We start from the raw sequence: 26,054 nt of genomic DNA on the forward strand, positions 1-26,054 counted from the left end.
GGTTCTCACTCTAGTCCAGGATGACCTGGAATTCACTACATAGTCTCAGGGTGGCCTTGAACTCATGGCAGTCCTCCTACCTTTGCCTCCCAAATGCTGGGATTAAAGATGTTTAAAGATATGCACCACCACACCTGGCTCCTATCTTTCTTTTCCTTTTTTTTTTTTTTTTCAAAGTATGGTCTCACTCTAGCTCTGGCTAGTCTCAGGGTGGCCTCGAACTCATGGTGATCCTCCTACCTCCACCTCCCGAGTGCTGGGATTAAAGGCGTGTGCCACCATACTTGGCCTCTATCTTTCTCTTAAAAATCAAGTTTTTTTTTTTTTAATTTTTATTAACATTTTCCATGATTATAAAATATATCCCATGGTAATTCCCTCCCTCCCCACCCCCACACTTTCAAGTTATTTATTATGAACCAGGCATCATGACTGGAGTAGGAAATAAGTTCCCCAACTGTCTCTGTTCCGCATTGATCATCTACGGAGGAAGACAAACAGCAGTCTAATGGGATCCTGCTTTGCTGTAGGCAAGCACAGGGTACACAGGGCCCTGAGCAGGAGCACCTGTGCTCTACAGGCCAACAGGTTGAAGTAGCTGGGGATCTTTCTTTCTTTCTTTCCTTCCTTTTTTCTTTTTCTTTCTTTCTAGTTTGGTTTTTCAAGGTAGGGTCTCACTCTAGCCCAGGCTGACCTAGAACTCTCTGTAGTCCCAGGCTGGCTTCGAACTCACTGTGATCTTCCTACCTCTGCCTCCTCTATGCTGGGATTAAAGGCGTGTACCACTATGTCTAGTGGGATTTTCTTATTGAGAATTTTAATATATAACCATACTGTAATTTAATCACAATGCCATGTCATTACCCTCTTTTTCCACCTTTCCCCCATTACAATTAACTGAGGGCTACCTCTCTTTTCTATTTTGATTCTTCTTTTGGCCCTCCTTCATCATCTGTCATAATACCGACGGGCTCAATATTGTACAGGGCTTTGGAAGTAATCACAGCCTACATCAGCTATCAAGTCGTGAATTCACGTGTCTTTTCATGTCTGGCAGGTAGTGTCCCAAAGTACTCTTCCCCATCCTCTGGCTCTTATATTCTTTCTGCTCCTCTTCCACGGTGTTCCCAGAGCCTTGGAGGCACAATGGAGGTGTCTCACAAAGCGCTGACCTCTTACCGCTTACCTTCATCACTTTGGTCACTTGTGAGTAACTCCATCAAGAAGTTTCTCTGGATAGTGGTGACAGCAGCACTGATATTCTTTCTGCTACCTCCTCAGCAATGCTCCCTTAGCCCAGGGGGGTGTGATAGCGATGTGTCATTCAGTGCTAAGCACTCATCTGTTACTTCTTATCAGTACCTTGATGAGTCTTGCCCTCCCCTCCCCCCCCCAGCAGTTACCATCATTCACAATAGCATAGGTACCTGGAGGGACAAACAGGCCCAGTATGGGATGTTTAAAGATGACTTTCTAGAAGGAATAGATCTTAGCCGAGAGATTTGCAGAGAAGTAGGAGTTGGCCAGGTACCACAGGAGCTCAGAGTGGTACAGGCAGAAAACAAAGCATTATGAATATGTGGATACAAAGCACAACACGAGCAAGTTAGGAGTGAAAGTTCAAAGAGCTCTAGTGTGGTTTCATGACAGGCGTTCAGCAGAGACAGGCAGAGAGCAGACAGGCTGAAGAGTTACAGAGCAGTTGAGTATTCTCTTCCTGAAGCTGTAATAAGAATACTGGGCCACGAAGCTGACTACATGTGGGGACTAGAGCTGGCAAAATGATGTGGGACTGGGTCCTTCAACGATACTCTAGCAAGCCCGCTGACATGCTAGGATCCCTCCTTTTAAGTTCAAGGCTCCTGTGGTCCGCACACTCTTGGTTTCCTGTCCTGAAAGTCTGTCAAACTTACTGCCATATTCTTTCCCTTTAATGCCAGCTAGTGCAGAGGGTTTCTGTTTCTTCTGTTCCTTGCTATCAACTAGTGAAACCAAGCTCCATTTTCCTAAAAAGCCCACTGCATATTTTTCTTTCTTGTAGCCCAGGCTGGCCTGGAATTTACTATGTAGTCTGTGGGTGGCCTCTAACTCACGGTGATCCACCTACCTCTACCTCCTGAGTGCTGGGATTAAAGATGTGCACCCTCACACCTGGCCCTCCCTTTCTTCCTTCACTTTTTTTTTTTTTTTGAGGTAGGGTCTTACTCTAGGCCAGGATTACCTTGGAATTCACTCTGTAGTCCAGGCTGGCCTTGAACTCATGGCGATCCTCCTACCTCAGCTTCCCAAGTGCTAGGATTAAAGGCATGAGCCATATGCCAAGCTTTCAATATTATTCTTACAGCTGGAAAACAAGCTGTTTGGAGTGTTGCTGTTTGTTTGGGGAATGGTATTTAAGGGAAACTTTTAATTTTGTTTAAAAAACTAGAAGGACCACAGTTTTCTCCTTTTCCCACATCTTTGTGATATCTGAATAAAATGTGGTATTAAAAAAATTTTAGGGCTGGAGACATGGCTTAACGGTTAAGCGCTTGCCTGTGAAGCCTAAGGACCCCGGTTTGAGGCTTGATTCCCCAGGACCCACGTTAGCCAGATGCACAAGAGGGCGCACACATCTGGAGTTCATTTGCAGTGGCTGGAGGCCCTGGCGCACCCTCTCTCTCTCTCTCTGCCTCTTTCTTTCGCTGTCTGTTGCTCTCAAATAAATCAGTAAAAATACCAAAAAATTTAAAAAAAACCCTAGAAGGAGCTCAGGCTGCTAGCAGATTTACAAGAGCCAAGCACTGCCTTGTTGCTTTTTAAGAGAAAAATAACCAATCAATAATATTAACTATAGGCAAAGTACCTAAGAGGAAATAATAAGCCAAGTGATGGCTGAGCTTGCAATCTGAGACCCCTAGATAGTTCTCAACTAGGGGTGGTTTTACCACTAAGGGACACTTGATGTCAAGAAGTTGAATTGTAATGATTGAGAAGTTGGGTGCTTTCTGGTTTCTCTTGGATAGAGACTAAGGTTACTACCCCATAACCTATAATGTGCAGGACAGGTTAGCCAGCCCAAAACCTCAACAGCGCCAAGATTGAGAAACCACTCCTTTGAAGTGAAAATAAATAGTTTCCGGAATGATGAAACTGTCTTTAGAGCTTTTATTTATTTTTTCTTTTTTTGAGGAGGCTCTAGCCCAGGTTGACCTGGAATTCACTATGTAGTCTCAGGGTGGCCTCCAACTCCCCTCGATCCTCCTACCTCTGCCTCTCAAGTGCTGGGGTTAAATGTGTGTGCCACCATGCCCGGCTAGAGCTTTTTCTTGATCTAGTTCTATAACCATGTAAAATAAAATGAGTCAAATATCCTAGTCTTTTAAAAACACTTATTATTACTTATTTGCAAGCAGAAAGAGAGAGGGAGAGAGAGGGGAGGAAGAATGGGTGCTTCAAGGTCTCTTGCCACTGCAAACAAACTCCAGATACATGTGCCACTTTGTGTATCTGGTGTTCCATAGGTACTGGTGAATGGAACCCCTGGCTGTCAGGCTTTGCAAGCAGGCACCTTCACCCACTGAGCCCTCTCTCCAGTCTCAAATTTTCCTGCCTTAAGGAGTGCAATGTCCTCTTTTCAAGATTAAAGGAAATCTGAAAAGTGAAGCTGAGCACCCACACATCACATTGTCAACCAATGGCTCCCACAGTGGAGTGTGTTTATGTTAGAGAGCAAACAAGATTGTATAGTGATAACAACCTGTTTTTCATCTTGAAAAGTTAAAGGCTGACTAGGGCCTTCATTTAGCCTGGGTGTCAGTCATGTGCCAAATGTCGACTGTGAGAGAAGAGCAGGTGCCACCTTGTTTATCTGACTGCACTTTAAAATTTCTAGATGTAGGATCCGTCAGAACCCACCTTTAAGCTGGGCACGGTGGCGCACACCTTTATTTCCAGCACTCAGGAGGCAGAGGTAGGCGGATGCTCTTGAGTTTGAGGTCACCCTGAGACTACATAGTGAGTTCCAGGTCAGCCTGGGCTGGTGTGAAACCCTACCTCGAAAAACAAACAAACAAAACCAAAACAAAACAAAAGAAAAAAAGAGGGGGGTGTGGAGAAATAGCTGGGCTTAAGGCACTTGCCTGCGAATTCAGTACCCACATAAGCCACATGCACAAGATGTCTCATGCGTCTGGAGTTCGTTTGCAGTGGCTGGAGGCCCTGTCGTGTCCATTCTCTCTCAAATAAGTAAAATTATTTTTTAAAAAAACAACTTTATGTTATTGTTTGGTTTAAACCTGAGCAAATCCTAAGAAGGGCCACATTGTTCTTATCCCAGCTGGATAAGACTTTAGGAGTGAAAAAGGTACGTGTTTCTGACATCATTTTCTTTTTGGCGTTTGTGGCATGACAAAGCAGACCTCACAAAAGCGGTTAATAGTAGTGTTCCTTGGGTAAATATGCACAATTAAAATTACGTGATAAATGCCAAACAGCTAAGAGATGTCATGACATATACTCTCCCCCCACCCCGGTGCTGGGTATTAAACCTAAGGCCAGGCAGGCACTCAATCTCTGAATATGTATACTCAGCCCTACAGTTTTTGCAGTCTAATTTGTACCACTAGATAGAGCATTGTGAACATTTCCTGAGACCGGGCATCAGATGGCGCTCCCGCCCGCAGAGAGCCTGAAGGCGCTAACAGGCCCTGCAACGTCCAGTGTTGACATTAGGCCATCTCGGGCATGGATCAGATCACTTTCCTCAGTTTCTATTTACTCCTCACCTGTGATGTGAGTTGGGCAAGGGCCCAGTGACCTTTCAGCCCTGTCCTGCACTCTTGACTACTATGGATTTGGACAGATCGGCCGCGGCTGGGAGAGTGGAGGCAGGCGCAGGTGACCGGCCGGGCAGAAACTCCCGTGCTCACAAGTCCCCAGACGGGATGACATCCAGCAACATCGGTCTTTGGGAAAGAAAGCCCGGCTCCCGGGGAAAGGCCGCTGCTCGGCACTAGCTCGTCTCTCCTTTTCTCGCTCCGACTCTCCCAACCGCACAGAATCAACTTCCGCCGGGCTGGACTCGGTCCAGAAGGCGCGCGGCCGCAGGTCACGTGGGGCCGCCCAAGGCCCGCCTCTCCGGGGAGCGCAGGTGGACACCGCCCGCCACGTCACGTGGGCGGCTCCACGCAAGTCAGCACGGAGGGGGGGAGAACCCCCCCCCCCACCGCAGACGTGCTAAGAGATTCTCTGCGCATTATATGCGGTTGTCGCAGGACGGAGTTCCTACGTTGAGGGACGTGGGGAGTTTTCTGGCGTAGGAAGGTCTTCTTGAGGCCGCCGCTCCACCCCCCTCCGAGGATCCCCATTGGTTCCGCCCGAGCCCCGCCCCCGCGCCGCGCCGCGCCGCGCGCTCAGCCCGCGGCCCCTCTCACGTGACCCGGGCGCACTCCCGCGGGGTGGTGAGAGGAGAAGGAGAAAGAGGAGGAGGCGGCCGAGGAGGAGGAGGGAGCGGAGCGTCGGGGGCGGCGCCGCAGGGGACGCAGGGACGGACGGACGGACCGAGCGAGCGTCGTTCGCCGCAGCTTTTCGCCGGGACTCCAGCGCCGTGGGCACGATGTCGGGTGTCTCCCGCGCGCTCTTCTGGGCGGTCGTCGGCTTGGCCGCGCTCGGCGCGCTGTCGGCGGACAACACCACCACCGTCGCGACCCCCAACGTGACTGACCCCTCGAGCGAGACGCCCACCAAGCCGGTCCCGACGGAGGTGACGACCTTGTCTCCTCACACCGTGGCACCAGGTGGGCATCGGCACCGCGGGCTTCGGGCGCCCGCCCGAGTCGAGCCGAGAGACCGGGGCGCGTGGGGTCCGAGTCGCGCGCGGGTGGCGGCGACTCCGCAACATGGCCGCCCGGCCCCGCGGGGGACGAGCGCCGGGCCGCGGGCGCCCGCTGAGCCGAGCTGCGGGTTCAAGTGTCCCTGGAAGCCGCTTGGCCCCGAAGCGGGGAGGGGACGTGGCTGCCTTCCGCCCGGAGGCCGTGGGCGCGTGAGTGGATGGGGCGAGGCGACGCGTCTCGCAAGTTGGCGGGGAGGACGAACAACCCCCCCCCCCACACCCCGGGGCCTCCCTGGGCACCGGGGCTTCTCCGGAAGTTGAAAGGGTGGTGGAGGGGGAAAAAGAAACTTATAGATAGATCCATCATCAGCCCGGCTCCGCCCAGACTTGGGTCCGAGAAAAAGTGTCGCCTGAGACGGCTGGTGCCGGTAGCGTTAGCCACGTCTGAGGTGCGCGAAGGTAACGCCGTGGGCGACCACTTGGCACTCTCGCTGCGGGCGAACGGCGACGGCCGGCGTGGAACCCTGGTACCTAAGGGGAAAACTGGAAAGATGGGTGATGAAACCCGTGGGGATGGGGTGGGGTGGGAGGCCGAGATGAAAGGAACTCTCCTGGGGCCGATTTAGTACTTGGGGAGTTGGGTTGAAATCCAGGAAATGTAGGGATTTTATGGGGGACACCTTTTGTTAACTGTAGAATACGATTAGGGATACTCAAAATCTAAAGCTCAAATCGACGTGGGCCGTGACAACACAAAAAAGAGGAAAGATAATGTGGGTTAGTGAAGTGGAAAACAAAAACACCTAAATGGATGGGTTAATGCCCTTAATAATGGGTAAAAAGTAACTTTTTTTTTTAACCTAAGGATTGCTAAATGCAATGACTGTGTCATTTTTCTCGTGCTCCTCGTACCGTCCTAGTGTCTTAACTAGTTTTAAGATTTCATAAGATTCTATATTAACAAAACACGAGCTTGGTATCTTACTGCTTGTTAGAGTCAGGAAGATGTTAGGGTAAAATTCAGATTTTTTTCAAATGAGTAAATTTCAGTACAGTGTTGGGAATTTCCAGCCACTCTTGTATTTAGGATGGATGCTAAGCTCAGTGTTTTTTGTCTCCAGCTTACTTAGCACTTTCTTCTCAGAACGGTAGTGTGTGGTTTGTTTTGTTTGAGAGAAGCCTGGAAATACTAAGTTAATTGCCTTTGTGTAATTGAAATTATGCAGAGAAGATAATTTGTATTTTCTGAACATTATGGTTGGATAAGATAGTGTGAAAAGTAGCAAGCAAGTTCAGTATGTTAAGTAGCATCCGCTCTGCTATACACCGTCGAGCAAAAGAATATTAAATGCCAATTATTAAATATCAACTACTTGATGAACCCCCTCCTCCAGATACCATGTGTGTCCGTGTTTTCAACAAATACTAATAATAAAGTATTAAGATGCAATGTAGTTTTTTTTTTTTTTTACTTTTTTTTTGTTTTTGGGCAAGGAGAAAGCAAATGAGAATTTGTAGCCATTTAATTTGTAGGGAAAAAAAAGTTAGCCTGATACTGTAGATTCATTCCTTTGTCCAGACATGGGATTGTACTTACCCATCTTTTGAGTACTTGTTTCTGGATTGTATATAAAACTATTGGCACACACCTTGCTGACTTAAGTTATAAATATATGAATGAGACCCTTTTAGATATGGTTTCCAACTGTGGAGAATGCTGTGAAGAGGGCATCACTGATCATTCACCTTATCTTGAAATTAGCTGTTTTTCACAATGGCACAATCAGAATTTTTTTTCCCCTCCCTTCCCCCTCCCCCTCCCCAGGTAGGGTTTCACCGTAGTCCAGGCTGACCTGGGAATTCACCGTGTAGTCTCAGGGCGGCCTCAAACTCAAGGTGATCCTTATACCTCTGCCTTCCGAGTGCTAGGATTAAAGGTGTGCGCCACCATGCCCTGCAGATTTTTAACTTGTAATAATTATTACTACTAATTCTTGCTTTGTCTGGTATTTTGGGCCATTGATTTCCTTATGCTCAATGTTGATATTCTAATACAACCTTTTGTGTTTGTCTTGTAAGGGTGCTTTAAAATGCTTCAAGAAACCCAGAATGTCTGTGGGTATCTTTTAACTAGTCCTGTGAAAAAGGGTTGTTCTGAGCATGCCCACTAGCTTGTTTTTCTTGAGTTTACTTGTGGCTTTATAGTTGATGCTCGGAATTTCCTAGTAGTTCAGTTCATGAAGCTTAAGTTTTCCAGACTTGCTAATAATTCTGGTACTGTGTCTTACTGCTTGTTGTTCAAAAACGGTAAGCACAACAGCCTGAAATGAGATGTGAATTCATTGATTTTATGCATTCCCCCCTCCCCAGAAACCTGTGAAAGCTACAACAACTGTTTTTCCTGTGTTAATACTACCATTCATAATACAACCTGCTTTTGGATAGCATGTAAAGGTAAGAAACATTGGATAAGTAAAGAAAAAAAGATTGAGATTTGCCGTAAGCTTGAGAATGAAAGCTGTCTTATTGTAATATATTTGAACATTTGAAAATACCATTTTGGGGGGGGATGTTCTTTTTTTATTTAGCAAATGTAATACTTTAAAGGGCCAGTAGCTTAACATACCTTGAGACCTCTCCTCCTTTAAATTTAATCCTTTATCCCTTGTATTTCCTAGACTTGATTATTCAGGCTCATTAGCTTTTAAAGGAAGAGAGATTTTAGATCCTGGTTAGAGTTAAAGTGTGCTAATAAGCTGGAATTAGTTATGACAGACAGTTACGTAACTTTCCTTAGGAAACTGAGTCATTTACCTGTATATATCTGACAAGGTGAACTGTAAAGAGACTTGTGAAACTGTTGGGTGCTTAGATTTGTGTAGAGTACATAGAGAATTGACTCCTGTGCTTTTGCTTAGGTCTAAAGTAAGTGAGCTTAGTGAGCATCTAAAGAGATAGGTGGAAGTCCACTGAAGTGTGAGCATGGTTTTCCTTAGACTCATGGCATGTCTCTTAATGGAGGTGCTTATGGTTCTTCCCTGTTAGCACAGAGATTACTAAGGGTCATTATGTTTTGTTTTGGCATCTCTTGATTTGCAAGGGCCATAGTTTTATTAAGATAAAGCCTCATATTAAGTTCTTTTATTCAGTGAATAACAGTTCTGGAAGTCATAACAACAAAAAGTTCAAGAAGCTCTTTAAAGTATTAATTTGGAGTTCTTTTTTTAATAACATAAATGTTACTGTATTGGTTCACAAAATGGAATTTAAGGTGCATCCTTCCATATATGGCAGTCAACTACAGGATTTAAGTTTTAGACATTGCATGTTGTACTTTGAGCTGTGCTGTGGAAGGCTGTCTCAGGAAAGCTGTCTTAGCTGATGCAGACAGCTGAGTGGGAATCTGGAGCATACACCCCTCTCCTGTTCTGTGAGCTTCATTAGAAGACCTTGTTTTGCTGATGGCGCTTGACCAGCTCACCCTCTTGAGGATTTTTGGCTGTCATTATTTCATGGGGATTTTAAAAGGGTGAAATTTGAATCCTTCATAATGTGTCTTAAGCCAGTGGAAAAAAAGTGGCAGTTCTTACTGGTCTTTAGATTGCTTTATATTTTTTGAGACAAGGTCTCTGGAACTGAGGCTGGCCTGAAACTGAAAATCCTCCTGACTTACTTAGCTGGCTGCTGGGATCACATGTGGACCAACACACCTGGCTTTGCCAGAAGCATTTATGTGGAGGTTTAACCACTGTTCTTGAGCTTAGCAAAGTCAAAGGTGATATAAGTAATTGGTGGTCTTCATTTCTTTTTCCATACCAGATAAGAGTTACTGTGTACAGAATTTAACAGCTCATAATTGCAGCCAGGTGAACAGCACTGACTCCTGTTCTGGTAAGTCTTCATTCACGTTGGCCACTGGAGAAGCTCATTGCCTCAGAGTGAAGTTTATCATCTTTCTAACCTTATTAAAATACGAGTCACATAGTCAGAGCTGGGGAGATGGCTTAGTGGTTAAAGGCACTTGCTTGCGAAGCCTGACTGCCTGGGCTTGATTCCCCAGTACCCATATAAAGCCAGATGCACAAAGTGGTACATGTGTCAGGAGTTCATTTTTATTGGCAGGAGTCCCAGACTACTTTTAAGTTTTCATTCTATTCCTCAAAACACGTTTTGACCTTACTCTCCAACATGGGTGTTCACATTCCAGCCATCGCATCGATTTTTTTTTTTTTAAATCCCTGCCAGCAAGATGGGAAAGCTAAAAATGAGAGGTGTGTACCTGCTTTGTAGATGATTGTTAAATGCCACCTATCTAATAAGCTGCAAGGGAAGCTGAGACCTGTCATAGGGGAAGTGAGATATCACCAAAAATTGGTGGTTTCCATTTGTATAAAGAAGGGGATGCTGGTAATGGGTATGGGTAACTGTCTCTTCAAGGTTAGTGCTTACATTGTAAAAATTACGGATGTAGTGGTCCAGTGATTGTAGATGGTAGACAACTTTGAAATATCTCTTTCTCTCTCTTTTACATAGTGCCTACTGATACTCCAGTGCCAACCAATTCTACAGGTAATGGAAGTAGGGTTTTTTTTTTTTTGGTTTTTTTTTTTTGTGGTGGTAGTGGGGAAACAGGGCCTCATGTATTCCAGATTGGCCTTAGACTCACTATGTAGCCTCAAACTCCTGATCTGCCTGCCTCTACCTCCCAAGTGCCAGGATTACAGGCAGGAGCCACTATGTCTTGTTTGTGCAGTGCTGGAGATCAATCTCAGCCTCACCTTTCAAAAATTTTAAGCCCTCTTGGTAACTTTTTAGCTAAAAGTTGTTAGTATAGTTGTAAAGATTAAGACTTAGTCTTGAACCACAGTAGTTAACAGTGACAGCACACATAACACCTGTTTCACAGTGAGTAAATCTCCACCGATCTGCAGTTTGTACCTTGAACCTACAAATTACTCTTTGTGGGTATTGTAGAAATCTTGGGCAATATAAAACCCCACAGGAAATTTCAGTTCCCATCACCCAAAGGTGTGTCAGTGTTTTCAGAGATTGATTTCTTCTGGTCTTTCCTGTGTGCATAACTTTGTAAATAAACTGAAAATGGCTGGTAGTATCAGGTGCCTTTGCATTGTCTTTCCCCTTACTGTGAGATGACAGTATACACTTCAGTCCTTGTGCTCATGGCTGTGGAGATGGCTTAGTAAATAACAGTGCAAAAGTAAGTACCTGAGTGTGGATCCCTCAGCCATGTAAAGCCAGATAGTGTTGCACGAGTATCTGTGATCCCAGTGCAACTGCTTAAGAAGGGAGGCAGAAGCAGGAGTACTGCCTCATAGCTCACAGAGCACCTGGTCTGGAAATACAGTGGCTAACAATGGAAAGAATGACTCAAGCAGTGTGGAAGGCACCCAAAGTTGTCCTCTGACCACTATGTGTACACCTGCACTCATATATGTGAACACACTCATGTGGGGCCCCCCTCATTTCCATAACAAATTAGAAGGGGTTTGACTGAGGGGATGGGATAGGATGGAATGTGGTAAAAAGGTGAGAAAAGTTGTATTCACCAAAATTAAGTAAGAGGAAGCTTAGCACATTAAGACTGTCTTCCGAAATTTTTCAAGATACTTAAGTTTGGAGAGAGCCAGTGACTAAACATGCAGTGATTCAGTCTGGTAGATAGTGGTTGAAGTCCATGAAGGAGCACTTGAAGGTAGGCTTAAGACCAGACTATTGAGCCTTATAGGGTGGGAAGAAGGTTACAGAGGAAGCAGTCAGGATGAGTATGGAAGAAAGCAAGCTGAGAGGACTGTCCAAGAAGCATTAATAGCATAACTATAATTTTCCAAAAGCAATGAAATGCTAAAATGGCGACAAAAACTCATTTTGAAGGGCTTGGGCAGTAGTGCCGAAGCTGGTTCAGCTTTTGCTGCCACTGTGCATAACTTCCTAATTCAGGCCTCATTGATACCAGCCACAGTGGAAATGTATGTACTACAGAAACCTGCCGATTCTATGAAACTTGTTTTGGGTGAGTTCTAGGTCAGCCTGGGCTACAGTGAGACCCTACCTCAAAATCCCCCCCCCCCAAAAACAAGCCTAGTGTAATAGCATAATTAATTTTCCTCCAATCATCTGTAGCTGCAAATACTCATTGAAGCCTGAGTAAAGTATCCTCCTAACTTCCTACAGAAAGTAAAAAAGTAAACACTAACTTTAAGGGCAACATTACTGTGGTTGGTTTTTTTGTTTGTTTTTTTTTGTCTCCCCACCACCCTAGGTAGGGTCTCACTCTAGCTCAGGCTGACCTGGAATTCACTGTGTAGTCTTAGGGTGGCCTTGAACTAAGTGGTCCTCTTACGTGCTGTGATTAAATGCATGCGCCACCACGCCTGGCTTACATTACTGTTTTTTTGTGAGAGGATCTCATGTACCTCATCCTGACATGGAAAACACTCCAACTGAGGCTGTCCTTTGAAACCTTGCCTCCAGCTCCCAAGTGCTGGGGTGACAGCCTTAAATCTTCCTTAAATGCTACAGTAAACTAGCAAACTTGAAAATCATTTAGTAGATCTTTGGGCTTTAAAAAAAAATGTTAGCGGGGCGTGGTGGCGCACTCCTTTAATCCCAGCACTTGGGAGACAGAGGTAGGAGGATCACCGTGAGTTCAAGGCCACCCTGAGACTACAGAGTTAATTCCAGGTCAGCCTGGACCAGAGTGAGACCCTACCTCGAAAAACCAAAAAAATAAAAATAAATAAAATAAAATAAATTGTTAATTTTTATAAACTTCAATTTCAAAAGCCCAGTGCAGCGTTGGAGAGGTGGTTTAGTGGTTAAGGCATTTGCCTGGAAAGCTAAAGGATCCCAGTTTGACTCTCCAGGACCCACATCAGCCAGATGCACAAGGGGGTACATGCATCTGGAATTCTTTTACAGTGGCTTGAGGCTCTGCCATGCCCATTCTCTCTCAAATAAATAAATAAAGTATACATGTTTAAAAAAAAAAGCCCAGTGTAGTGGCACATGCCTTTTTCACCTTTAATCCCAGTACTCAGGAGGCTGAAGTAGGGGGATCTCTGTGAGGTCAAGGCTACCCTGGTTTACATAGTGGGTTTCCAGGTCAACCTGGGCCAGAGTGAGATCCTGTCTCAAAAACACACAAAAAAAACCCCCCAAACAACTTATTTTAAATTTTTTCCCTTTCTTGTACAAGGACTCTAGATGATACTTGCTGCCTAGCATTGCTCAATTGTCCCGTGGTCATGGGTTTTGTTTCCTAAAGCTCTTGTATTTGCAGGCTAGCTCTGCTCAGGGTGTTGTTAGAGGCAGCATCAACTCACATTCTGGCCTCACACAAAACAGTTGACTAGTATCTAAATTGGGGCAGCTGCCTCTGACTGCTTCTGTATTCCCTAGTGCACAAAGCATGACATGCTTACTGCTCTGCCCCTTTAAGGAAGGCTTGTTGACCGTGAAGTGAGGAAGATAATGATAAGCAAATCTTGTTACCTACATAAGAAATACTCAGTTATATTTGTCTTTTTTTTTTTTTGAGAGGGGGGCCTGTGCCCACATCCTGTGCACACAGAATATATTAACATATATATTGCTCAAGTATATATGCTATTTACAGTACAGATTATTTGTCTTTTTTTTTTTAACTGAGGCTTTGTTAATTAGCAAAGGTTAGAAGAAAGATAATTATTATTATTATTATTTTGTTTGTTTTTTGAGGTAAGATCTCACTCTAGCTCAGGCTGACCTGGAATTCACTGTGCATTCTCAGGATGGCCTCGAACTCACGGCGATCCTCCTAACTCTGCCTCCCGAGTGCTGGGATTAAAGGCGTGTGCCACCCCGCTGGTGAAGAAAGGTTATTTTTAAAAGCTATTAATTCCTTTTCCTAAACATTGTTCCTCTCTTTTTGTCTTTTTGTAAACTTTATCTAGACATATATATGTCTTAGGTAGGTATATTAATCATACACATAGATTTTAACATAAAATCAATTTCATAGTGGCTGAGTGTTTTACAGTACATTTAACTGTTAGTATTTGTAGACATGTATGTGTGTAGTGAGCCGCTGGCTGAAATTAACTTCTATTTGCTGAAAAAATGGAAATGTAGTTTTTTAAAGTAGATGTCAGATAAGATAATTGGAAAGTTAGAAAATTGAGGTTTTTGGATGGGGCATGGTGTTGAATGCCTTTAATCCCAGCACTGGAGAGGCAGAGTTAGGAGGATGGCCCTGAGTTCGAGGCTATCCTGAGAGTACACAGTGAATTCCAGGTCAGCCTGGACTAGAGTGATACCCTACCTTGAAAAACAAAAAAACAAAAAAAAAACAAAAAAAAAAAATTTTGTTTTTTTTTTTTTTTTTGTTTTTTTTGATTTAGGGTCTCAGTCTAGCTATGGCTGACCTCAAACTCTGTGCAATCCTCCTACCTCAGCCTCCCAAGTGCTGGGATTAAAGGTGTGTGCCACTAGCAAATTTGAGGTTTTTAAATTTTTTTTTTTTTTCATTCCAGCTAAACCCACAACTCTGCCTTCATCTTCAACACCTTCTCCCACAGCTGTTACATCAGGTAATTGAGGCTGTTCAGCTTTCACAGTGATGAGGGGTGTTGATAAGGTGTTGTCTTTTAATGGCTCTGCTGTCAGGTCCCAGTTTTTGAATAACTGGATTGGAACTCCTAATTTAGAAGGCCAAGTACTAATTAGCCAGTTAAGCTCTTCTGAGAGCTTTTTTGTACAACTTGTATGTAAATTCTGGTTTGTAACTGCCAGCTGTACTGTGCTATATGCTGGACTACAAGTGAAGACTGTACTGCCATGTGTATCAGAGACCTGAAAGCCATCATCAGGACCAGATGTGAACCTCACCATTTTATTTTATTTCAGAATGAAATGATAGTAATAAAATAGATGCCATTTTCTTAGTTTCTTAGCTTTGTTTCCTCTTGAAACATTTCACTTCTTGAAGAGAAATTGTAGTTTTTGTCTTTTCCTTATGACTTATTAATACTTTCTCATAGTGCAAAATTGGCTGATACAGAGTACCATTTTACCCTTCCAATTATGAGTTACTTTATTGAAATTATAAATTGCAGATAATTATTTCTGTAGCTTGAAAAATTGTGACTGAGTTTTTATTTACCTTATATCTAGTAAGACCCAAATGTCATGATTTTTAACAAATACTTAACTCTAGCAATTAACCAGAAGTTATTGCATGGTTTAGAAAAAGTATTTAAGTTGATGTTCCTGGTCAGCATGAAGAATGGGACTGGTAGTTGTTTTCCTTAATCGGGTACGACTTGACTTCCAGCCATTAAAACAATGATAGAAGAGATCTTTTGTATAACTGAACCCACGAAGGAGCCATGCTCAGGTGGTCTGGAATTGTGAGGAGCATTGGGAGGCTTACTAAGGGTTCTTTTTTTTTTTTTCCTCCCTAATCACATCAGGTGCAGCCAATACCACTTTGACTCCAACCTCAGAACCTGCACGGAAATCCACCTTTAATGCTGCCAGCTTCATTGGAGGAATTGTCCTTGTCTTGGGTGTACAGGCTGTCATTTTCTTTCTTTATAAATTCTGCAAATCTAAGGAACGAAACTACCACACTCTGTGAACAGATCCGCTGAGTTGAGGAGGACTGGCAGTGCATCTGTGTAGCTCACTGAAACCAAAATACTACCTGTCAAGTCCCCCACGGAGGAAGCTGGTCCAGGATCTTTCAGCTTCCAAAGGATTCCTACAGGATGTTTTGGAGCCTCATCCTTGAATGAAAGCCAGTTAGACCATTTTGCTCCACAGGAATGTTTGAAGTACCTGCACGAGTCCCTGCGGCATATTAGGCTCTTGTCTCCAAGTGGCTGCTGCTGTGGGGTTCTGTCTCTTTCCTTGACATGCCAAATGTAACTTTCTGTAATGGAAAATGTTGTCCCCTGCAGACGACCTCCTGACTGGCAGTTTAAATTTAGTCATTTTAAAACCTGAAATTGCATTATTTTCATCGTAGCACAAGATGTAATTCAGCGGCCAGAGTTGAGAATAGTGCCAAGTGAGCATCAAGCAGGTGGACTCTGGCTGTTATTTCAGAAGTAGAATATATTTGTTGAGTTAGTACTAAATTGTATCCTTAGAGTAAAATTTTGTGCTTGATAAGTTATTTTTTCTACATTAGAAATAAGAGGCTACACAGGGAATTACATTCCAGATTTAAAGAAATGAAAGGATACAAACCATTAATGTGTAACAGGTGGTGGTTCATACTCAAAGCACCTTACTGAGAAAACAGAACAGTGCCTTAGACTGGAAGGGAGGAGGAAGCAGTAACAGCGTGTGATTGGTTCCTTTACATTAGGAAGGTAAGGTTAGTCTGAGAATGTAACTGTTGATGTGAGCAGTAGTAAGTCTGCTTTTAGATAGCATACTGTTAATATTTAATTAAAAACCTTGTTTTGTCCAGAGTGGAGAAGTGTAAGCTAAAGAATATCCTGAGCTGAAAGCCCTCATAGATTAAGCCTCCCAACATTTCTTTAGGACTGTTGAATAGAGATAGATTTGATTCAATTATCTTTCCCTTTGAACACACAAAATAAAAACCTTGAAACTATTGTACCTTGAAAGGATCTCCGAACTTTCCTGAAAAGTAACTTAACACGAGGCAAGAAGGAAATGCTTTAAATTATCAGCTCTCTAGATGAGACAGTCGCCTTACGTTTTCAAACATAAAATTTGACCTGTGTAATTTCAGAAAACATTAGGATTTTTTGGTAAAATTACTGTAGATGATTGCCCTTGGTAAATAGATATTTCTGGCTTTCTCTTCTCTCTCTTCCTCCTCCTTGGTTTCAATTCCCATAGTATAATCATGCATAGTTGTCATAAAGCACTAATTTCTTTAGTTTTAGAGAGCCTTCCCTGACACATTGGATTAGTTCAGAGGCACTTAATGGTTGGAAATGGGCTTCTGGTTTCCTAGGTCATTGAAGTCTTTGTTTTTTAGTTTCTTTAGTGTAGCTGAGTTGAGCACTTGGTTTTCAGTATTTTATTGCAGGAAATGACGAATTGCTTTGGTTTGTTTCATAAATTGAAATTCCTTGTATTCTTAAAATGAAGTAAACTGTTACTTTGTCACATGCTGGTACAGCTCAAGTTTATTTTCCTTGCACATTTGTACATACACCTAATGTTTTCAAGTGCCTTAATTGTTTAAAATCTCTGGCTTCAAAAGTTTTTGGGGAAAGATAGGTTTACCTCACTTTGTTTTGTGTTTTCATTAGTAATACTTAGGTACCTCACAAAACTTACTATGGTGCCACAGTTGTTAGTTTTTGGAGAGTGCTGAAATTCGTTTGAAAATACACAAAATTTTCATCCTTTACAAGGTGGCAAAGGTTAGGTACAATAGTGTAATTGTCATTTACCAGGTATGAATTCCTTGCCATGCATTCATGTCAACACATGTAGCAAATTCTGTGAAAATTAACAATTTGAAGCTTCTGTAATTTTTAGCACTACTCAAGCAAGTCTCCAGATGAGCTCTTTTGCTGACTCTTTCCCTCTTTGTTGAGCATCGTATCTTGAGCCATTGATAATTTTTGGGTTTTTTAATCCAGAAGGTATGTAGAATGCTTTTCAGATTTTTCATCTGATTGGTTCGTGCTGGTGTATCTGTCAGAGCGCTTACTCTGCCTTACAGATGGTTGTTGCACGAGCAGACACTGCTGTACTTAGACATTTGTACTTGAGTTCATGCAAAATTACAAAACCAATCTATATCTGTACCAAACTGATTAAAATAAATCTACAAGTTTATTGAATTAGTCTCTTGACTGAAGTGTGTTATTTTGATTCCTGATGATTGACACTGTTGGGTTTACCTTAATTGTCCATTTGAGGGTGGGTTGTCTTACTTATTGCTCCTCTAGGCTAGCAGATGGAACTAAGGTATGAATTAGTCAATAGAGAACAGACCCTTAGAAATGATGACTGAGCCAGGCATGATGGCACATGCCTTTAATCCCAGCACTCAGGAGGCAGAGGTAGGAGGATTGCGGTGAATTCGAGGCCAGACTGAGAGTACACAGTGAATTCCAGGTCAGCCTGGACTAGAGTGAGACCCTACATTGAAAAACCAAAAAAAAAAAAAAAAAAAAAGATGTCTGAAGGAAGAATGGTAGTAACATGTCAGTGATTACACATGTGAATAGAAAGCAAACTAAGTTATCTAAGAATTTATAGACTACCATCTTGTTATATTTCTGAAAGCTTGTGATTTCCTGCATGTTAAGTAACACTGGATTTCTGTGTTTATTTAGAGCATCTACTCACCAAGCCACATGCAAATACATGAAATCTGGTTCTATTGGACCATGCTGAGCAAAAGCATGTTACATATTTGAGTTACAGAAGAGGTTATTTGGTACTCCTATAAGCCCGAACATCTATGAGGTAGACTTGGTGATCTTGGAGGTGATTAGTTTCCATGTTAGCCTTACATATAATATGGTCATTTGGTGATTATATAAAGCTATGTGCCAAACTTCCTAAAGTATTGTAGGAAAAAGAACACGGTGAAAGTTGTTTTGTATCTAATAATAAGAGGTCTTGTATATTTTGTCCCTGTAGTTACTGTTTCCTGTGCTTACATGTAAGAAGTTGCTGGCCACTGATGGTTTCCAAAGGTTGCCCATTAGCACTTTAAGTTAAAAAAGTTATTATTTATTAAAGACAGAAGATAGAATGGGCACACCAGGACCTCCAACCACTGCAAACAAACTCCAGTCTTACATGCCACCTTGTGTATCTGGCTTACATGGGTACTGGGGAAATGAGCCTGGGTCCTTAGGCTGCATAGGCAAGTGCCTTAACTGCTAAGCCATCTCTCCAGCCCAGCACTTTAATTTTTATTTAGAAATGTCTTGTTACCTATTGGTATACCTATTGATAATTCTGTTTAGTATTATGTCTTCCTTTTTTCTAATTTGTGCTTTGGTTGAGATGCAAAGACATTGTATTCCTTTTTCATACATGCATGGGTTGTATACATTTAATACAAAAAGTGATTGGTATTAAATGCCTTTGCATTTGAAAGGTTTTCTGTGGATCTGTAATTCAATGTGGACTTTTTTTTTTTTTTTGCCATTCATGTTTGAAGAATTTTGGTCCATTGTCTTCTGAATTGAATTGTTTCCTATGATCTGTGTTTTCATCTTTTGGCCATGTATGTCTAGTCTGGACATGCCAGAAATGTATGCACCACCTTGTGCATCTGACTTACATGGGTACTGGGGAATTGATCCTGGGTCCTTACACTCTGCAGGTGAGTGCCTTAACCACTAAGCAATCTCTCCAGCCCTTCTCTACTACTTTAAAAAAAAATTGTTTATTTTTATTTATGTGAGAGTGACAGAGTGGAGGAGAGAGAGAATGGACACACCAGGGCTTCCAGCCACTGCAAACGAACTCCAGATGCATGTGCCCTCTTGTGCATCTGGCTAACGTGGGTCCTGGGGAATCGAGCCTCGAACCGGGTTCCTTAGGCTTCGCAGGCAAGTGCTTAACCGCTAAGCCATCTCTCCAGCCCTGCTACTTTTAGTGAAGAGCTTTTTCTTTGTGATAGATTTTTAGAAAATTGATTTTTATGGGCTATACTTCCTTGTTTTTTTGTGTTTGAGGTTGAGCTAAGCTAAGGGTCCGTAGTTTGCACATTCAGAAGACTTTCAGCTACTTGTGATACGTATATATTTAAATATACATACACATTTATCCCCCCTTTGCCCTGTTAGGGATTCTTTCATTCTGCATAGGGATTTTGGTTCTACACTGGCTGCTGAAAGTTAACCCCACAGCCTACTGATACACTATGGTAATCAGGGACACATTACTGGGATGAGCATCTAAACCAGACACAGTTTATAGGAGGACATCATTTCTTTTAAGCTTAAAGATAGAGAGGTTCCATCAAATGATAGAAGAAGCTGGCTCCCATTTATAAATTCAGAGACACAACCAAACAGCTGGGCATCACAAGCACAGTCAGAGCTCAAAAGCTCTCTAGTCTGAAATTCAGAACTGCCCCCAGTGACACAACCCCCCCTCCCCCACAGCAGGAGTCTGCTTGCTATGAGCTGAAGCTATAAACTCAATTTTAATAAATCACAGTCTATGGGGGACATACATTCAAACTACCACATTCGCTTCCTGGCCCCCAACAGACTCACAGCCATTTCATATTGAAGTTGCATTCAGTGTAACTTCAAAGGCTTTATCCACCTTTAAGACTGTTTCTTAACTGTGAGTCCTATAAAATCAAAACAAATTACATACTTCCAACACAAAATGGGACAGAGTAAACATTTCCATTGCTATAAGGCATAACAAGGAGAGACTACAGAATAATGAAAAAATCAATAACCATCAGGTAAACAAACATCTGCAGTTCAAGTCCGACATCCATAACCAGTGACTAGTGACAAGAGTCTAGATTTCCAATTCTGCCCCTCCAGCCGGGCTGAGTAGCTGGGGAAACTTCCATCCCCAGCCAGCAACACTCCACAGTAACCCTTGCACAGTCTTGGTCTATCCAAAACATCTTTGGGTCTCCATTGTAACATGGTCCATCTTCTACTCCATACACTGTCCTTTCTAGCCTTTGAAACAGTAATATCCTGTTTCCCATGCCTCATCTCAGCAGAGGCTCCTGGAACTCTGCACTTTATGACCCACTTCAGTGCATTTTTCATGCTTCCAAAATCAATACCAGGTGTGCAGGACACAGCATTTGAAGGAATAAATCATGATCTCAAAGAGCAGGCTATTTCAGTCATCTCTCAAGAGTTTTCATCCCTAGTGACTCAGTCTTTCCTGGGTGGAATCATCTCAGGCTTCCTTCCCACTGTTTCAATGTAAGTACTTGGCCATCCTTAACAATAGTGGCTTCAGTAACCTAAAACCTGTCCCTGGGCCAGTAATTTTAAACTTGTTTGAATTTTTCCAACTTTATATCTTGTATCTTTCAGTTCCATATCTTTTTCCTTTTCCTTTTTTTATTTTTTGAGGTAGGGTCTCATTCCAGCCCAGGCTGACATAGAATTCACTATGTAGTCTCAGGGTGGACTTGAATTCATGACAGTCCTCCTACCTGTGCCTTCTGAGTGCTGGGATTAAAGATGTGCACCTCCACACCTGGCTAGAGTAACAATTTTTAATGCTGATATCTGCTAATACTATTGGGTCACTTCCTATTATTTTTTTCTGCCCTTGGGTCATAATTTCCTGCTTCAGTGTATGCTTGGTAAACTTTATTGGGTGCCAGATGTAAAGTTCTTGGGGTCTGGGTACCTTTGGCTTCCTGTAAATTTTCTTGAATCTTGTGCTGAAACATAGTCACTTAAAGACAGTCTGATCTTTCTGTGACTCAGGAGCCAGAACACTTGTTCCAGTGCCCTTGGGTTATGAACTTGCTGTGGCGGGTGGGAACAGGCTGTAACTGCAGTCTTGGGAGTTCCAAGTACCTATCGACAAGTGAGTGCCTTAATTGCTGAGCCATCTCTCCAGTCCCATGCTACTTTTTCTCCTAGTTGTTTTTGGCTCTTTAATCATTTTCAAGTTAAAATTGCTTTCTATTTTGTTTTTTTTTTTTTTTTTTGAGGTAGAGTCTAACTCTAGCCAAGGCTGACCTGGGTGGGTTTCACTTCGTAGTTCTAGGCTGGCCTAGAACTCAAAGTGATCCTCCTACCTCTGCCTCCCGTTTTCTGGGACTACAGGTGTATGCTGCCACGCCAGGCAGTTTAAATTAAAATTAATTTTTAAAATTTTATTTCTATTTATTTGAGAGAGAAAGACAAAAAGGAAGATAGAGAATGGGCATACCAGGGCCTTCGCCCACTGCAAATGAACTCCAGATGCATGCATTTGGCGTATGTGGGTACTGAGGAATCAAACCTGGGTTCTTAGGCTTTGCAGGCAAGTGCCTTAACTGCTAAGCCATCTCTCCAGCCTTAAAATTACTTTTAAGTGATAGAAAACAATTGCATATCATAGGTGCTCTGTGATTATTGCAATATATTTATACATTGTGTGATATTTCAGTCAGTATAAATATTCCTCAAACATTTCTTTTTTTAATGAAAGAGAGAGGGAGAGAGCAAATTGGTGTGCCAGGGCCTCCAACAACTGCATTCAAACTCCAGACACTAAAAGTGAACTCTAGATGTATGTGCCACTCTGTGCACCTGGCTTTATGCGAGTACTGGGGAATAGAACTGGGCCTTTAGGCTTTGCAAGCAAGCACCTGTACTTCTGAGCCATCTCTGCAGCCACCACCTTGAACAGACAGACCAAGGTTACCATCCAGGTTCTTTCTTTTACTTTTCTTTCTTTCTTTCTTTTCTTCTTCTTCTTCTTCTTTTTTTTTTTTTTTTTGGCTTTCAAGGTAGGGTCTCATTCTAGACTAGGCTGACCTAGAATTCACTATGTAGCCTCAGGGTGGCCTCGAACTCATGGTGATCCTCCTTCCTCTGCCTCCCAAGTGCTGGGATTAAAGGCGTGCGCCACCATGCCTGGCTCTATCCAGTTTCTACCAGCAGTTTCAAGTCATTTCTTTACCTTAGCTTTTGTGTTTTAAAATCGTATGATGAAATGTTTTTATTGGTTCATAATATTAATTCATACTTCCTATAAGAATTGCCTATTATTTGTTCTTAGGACTTGTAGGATTTACAACATACTAACATAGTCCAGATGATAGTCCATGGTTAGACTTTCCCTAATATATTCGTGCTTTGTCTGTGGTTATCATACCTGCATCAGCCAGAAATCTGTCTCAAGACAGAAACCACACAGTATTAAAAGGAAAAAGTTGGCATACACAACAATTAACTATATCAGTGGTTTGGCATTGTAGGCCATATTACCTATAGAATTTAGGAAGTAGAAACTTGCAAACAAGCAAATAGACCTCTAAAGAACATAAGCATTGCTGGGCATAGAAGCACAAACCTTTAATTCCAGCACTTGCGAGGCAGAGGTAAGATGCCATGAGTTTGAGGCCATTCTGAGTCTACATCATGAATTCTAGGTCAGACTGGGCTAGAGTGAAAGCCTACCTTGAAAACCAAAAAAGAATATAAGCATTCTTCAAGGTAAGGTGGTGCACACCTGTAATTCTAGCATTCAGGAGGTAGAGCCAAGAGGATAATGAATTTGAGGACAGCCTGGGCTACATAATAAGATCTATCAATCATAGGGAAAAGAAGTAGAGAGGGAAGAAGAAAGGAAGGATGGAGAGAATAAGGGGGTATCAAAAGAAGAAGTCATTGATTACTCACCCACTCTCAAGCTTAGTTCATGGCTATTGGCTGTCTGCATGGTTAAGTTCATGATGGCTGCAAATCCATCTGAGAGGGTGTCAGGAAAGCCACCTATGACACTTCTGGTAAATCACTGAAGAGAGTGCGAGGCCAGCCATGTACAGGAAGTGTCCCACCAGTGGTTCTCTGTCCCAGAGCTGGAAGTCACTGGAGACAGTGTGAGGTCAGCCATGCACAGAAGTGTCCCGACAGTGGTTCTCGGTCCCAGAGCTGGAAGTCACTGGAGACAGTGTGAGGTCAGCCATGCACAGAAGTGTCCCACCAGTGGTTCTCGGTCCCAGAGCTGGAAGTCACTGGAGACAGTGTGAGGTCAGCCATGCACAGAAGTGTCCCGCCAGTGGTTCTCGGTCCCAGAGCTGGAAGTCACTGGAGACAGTGTGAGGTCAGCCATGCACAGGAAGTGTCCTGACAGTGGTTCTCTGTCCCAGAGCTGGAAGTCACTGGAGACAGTGTGAGGTCAGCCATGCACAGGAAGTGTCCCGCCAGTGGTTCTTGGTCCCAGAGCTGGGAGTCACTGGAGACAGTGTGAGGTCAGCCATGCACAGGAAGTGTCCCGACAGTGGTTCTCGGTCCCAGAGCTGGGAGTCACTGGAGACAGTGTGAGGTCAGCCATGCACAGGAAGTGTCCCGACAGTGGTTCTCGGTCCCAGAGCTGGAAGTCACTGGAGACAGTGTGAGGTCAGCCATGCACAGGAAGTGTCCTGACAGTGGTTCTCGGTCCCAGAGCTGGGAGTCACTGGAGACAGTGTGAGGTCAGCCATGCACAGGAAGTGTCCTGACAGTGGTTCTCGGTCCCAGAGCTGGAAGTCACTGGAGACAGTGTGAGGTCAGCCATGCACAGGAAGTGTCCTGACAGTGGTTCTCGGTCCCAGAGCTGGAAGTCACTGGAGACAGTGTGAGGTCAGCCATGCACAGGAAGTGTCCCGACAGTGGTTCTCGGTCCCAGAGCTGGGAGTCACTGGAGACAGTGTGAGGTCAGCCATGCACAGGAAGTGTCCTGACAGTGGTTCTCGGTCCCAGAGCTGGGAGTCACTGGAGACAGTGTGAGGTCAGCCATGCACAGGAAGTGTCCCGCCAGTGGTTCTTGGTCCCAGAGCTGGGAGTCACTGGAGACAGTGTGAGGTCAGCCATGCACAGGAAGTGTCCCGCCAGTGGTTCTTGGTCCCAGAGCTGGGAGTCACTGGAGACAGTGTGAGGTCAGCCATGCACAGGAAGTGTCCTGACAGTGGTTCTCTGTCCCAGAGCTGGAAGTCACTGGAGACAGTGTGAGGCCAGCCATGCACAGGAAGTATCCCACCAACAGCATGCCACACAAACCTATGCAAGCTGCTTCAGCTGAGCACTGTGGGTGACTTTCCAGAGGGGCACATCAGAACCAGGAGAAAAGAGCATTCCAGTGCCTTCCACTGCAGAATGTCATTCCACATAACAAAAGAGAACTATTCACATTGTCCAAGTCCGTTACCTAGAGCAGCTTGTGAGCTGAGGCAATATATTAAAAATGGTCACCGTCCACTCCTCGGCTATTCAACTTCGGTGTGTGTCTACCTGCACATTTTGAAACTTCATCACAATGTAAAGCAGCTACATATTCCACCTAACAAGATGCAAGAATACTTCCATAGATGTCATGTTTACTCCCCTTCCCCAGAATGAGAAGATGCCAGCACCAATTGTCATAGTTTCTCTTGTTTACTGCACTAATTGTCTCTCAAGTTTTGTTTCCATTTCATCAAATATTCTGTAACCCAATGAAATGGCTCACTGGGTATTCAGTTATGACCACCATTGAGAACTAGTACCCTGAAAGGACAGTATATATATTAGCTGTCAACCAGAAACTATGGGCTACAGAGTCATGAGGTCTACTTTTTTCCTCTTCAGTCTGGAGTCTGGAGGTCAAAGGTCAGAGTACTCAGCAGGTGCTCTAGCCAGGGGCACAGCAGTGGCCCTGCTGATGTCAGATCTAAGATGATGCCATTAATCCTGTATGCAGCATGGACCTCTGCAGGCCACAATGACCAATCCTGTTGCCAGCAGGAGATGGTATTGCTACCACACAAAGGAGTCTCTGGGTACCTGAGTACTTCTGTGCCCATCAGCAAAGATTGATGAGAAACTATAGCAACCAACAGGTGAGTTAGAGAACTTAGAACCTGTGGTACTGAATTTTTGATTCACTGTACTAATAAAGCACCCTAACCAGCTAAGATTCTAGTCAAGAGCAAAATAACAGAGAGAAGGAGGTCCTGGGGCTGGAGCCATGGCACTGTGGATAAAGACACTTGCTTGCAAAGCCTGCTGACCAGGGTTCTGTTCCCCAGTACCTATGTAAAGCCAGATGCACAAAGTGATGCCTATGACTGAAGTTCATTTGTAGTGACAGGAAGCCCTGATATACCCATACATACATGGTTTTTCTCTTAAATTCTTATTTATTTGAGAGACAGAGAGATATATGGAGAAAGAGAGAGAGAGAGAGAGAGCGAGCGAGCTGCAAGGCCTCTAGCTGCTGTAAATGAACTCCAGATGCATGGACCACTTTGTGCATCTGGCTTTATGTGGGTACTGGGGAATCAAACCTGGGTCATTAGGCTTTGCAGGCAAGTGCCTAACCCATTTCATCTTTCAATTAGACTTGCTACTCCTTGGCATAAGGACATGTTGATCTCATGGACATGAGATCAGTGTAGCATTTCCTGTGCTGGGAAATTGATTCCTTGTTTAGCAGCGTTGTGGGAATGTGACAATGGATAAAGTAGTCTAGGTATGTGGGCTGGGTGGGGGGTGCTGGCAGAAGAATTATAGGCAGGGGAGTAATCCACGTCCAGCGTGTGCTCCTCTGCCAGTGAAGG

General features: G+C 43.6%; 1 protein-coding gene across 1 annotated transcript; it reads left to right on the top strand.

The window, feature by feature from the left end:
• Nucleotides 1–5,525: 5,525 nt before the first annotated feature.
• On the top strand, nt 5,526–17,646 carry Cd164 (CD164 molecule). The gene is made up of 6 exons (XM_045154898.1): nt 5,526–5,777; nt 8,183–8,266; nt 9,632–9,703; nt 10,346–10,381; nt 14,344–14,400; nt 15,283–17,646. Exons 1-6 carry the CDS (start codon nt 5,597–5,599, stop codon nt 15,447–15,449), a joined length of 597 nt encoding a protein of 198 aa, XP_045010833.1. The 5' UTR covers nt 5,526–5,596; the 3' UTR covers nt 15,450–17,646.
• Nucleotides 17,647–26,054: the final 8,408 nt, after the last annotated feature.

The sequence above is a fragment of the Jaculus jaculus genome, chromosome 7 (genome assembly GCF_020740685.1).
Source record: "Jaculus jaculus isolate mJacJac1 chromosome 7, mJacJac1.mat.Y.cur, whole genome shotgun sequence".
In the NCBI taxonomy this organism is placed as follows: Eukaryota; Metazoa; Chordata; class Mammalia; order Rodentia; family Dipodidae; genus Jaculus; species Jaculus jaculus.

Excerpts from the sequence above, each read along its gene's own strand:
- Cd164 (XM_045154898.1), top strand. The coding sequence starts at position 5,597 with ATGTCGGGTGTCTCCCGCGCGCTCTTCTGGGCGGTCGTCGGCTTGGCC. Across the intron at positions 9,704-10,345 it reads CAGCACTGACTCCTGTTCTG|TGCCTACTGATACTCCAGTG; the intron begins GTAAGTCTTCAT and ends TCTTTTACATAG. Across the intron at positions 14,401-15,282 it reads TCCCACAGCTGTTACATCAG|GTGCAGCCAATACCACTTTG; the intron begins GTAATTGAGGCT and ends TAATCACATCAG.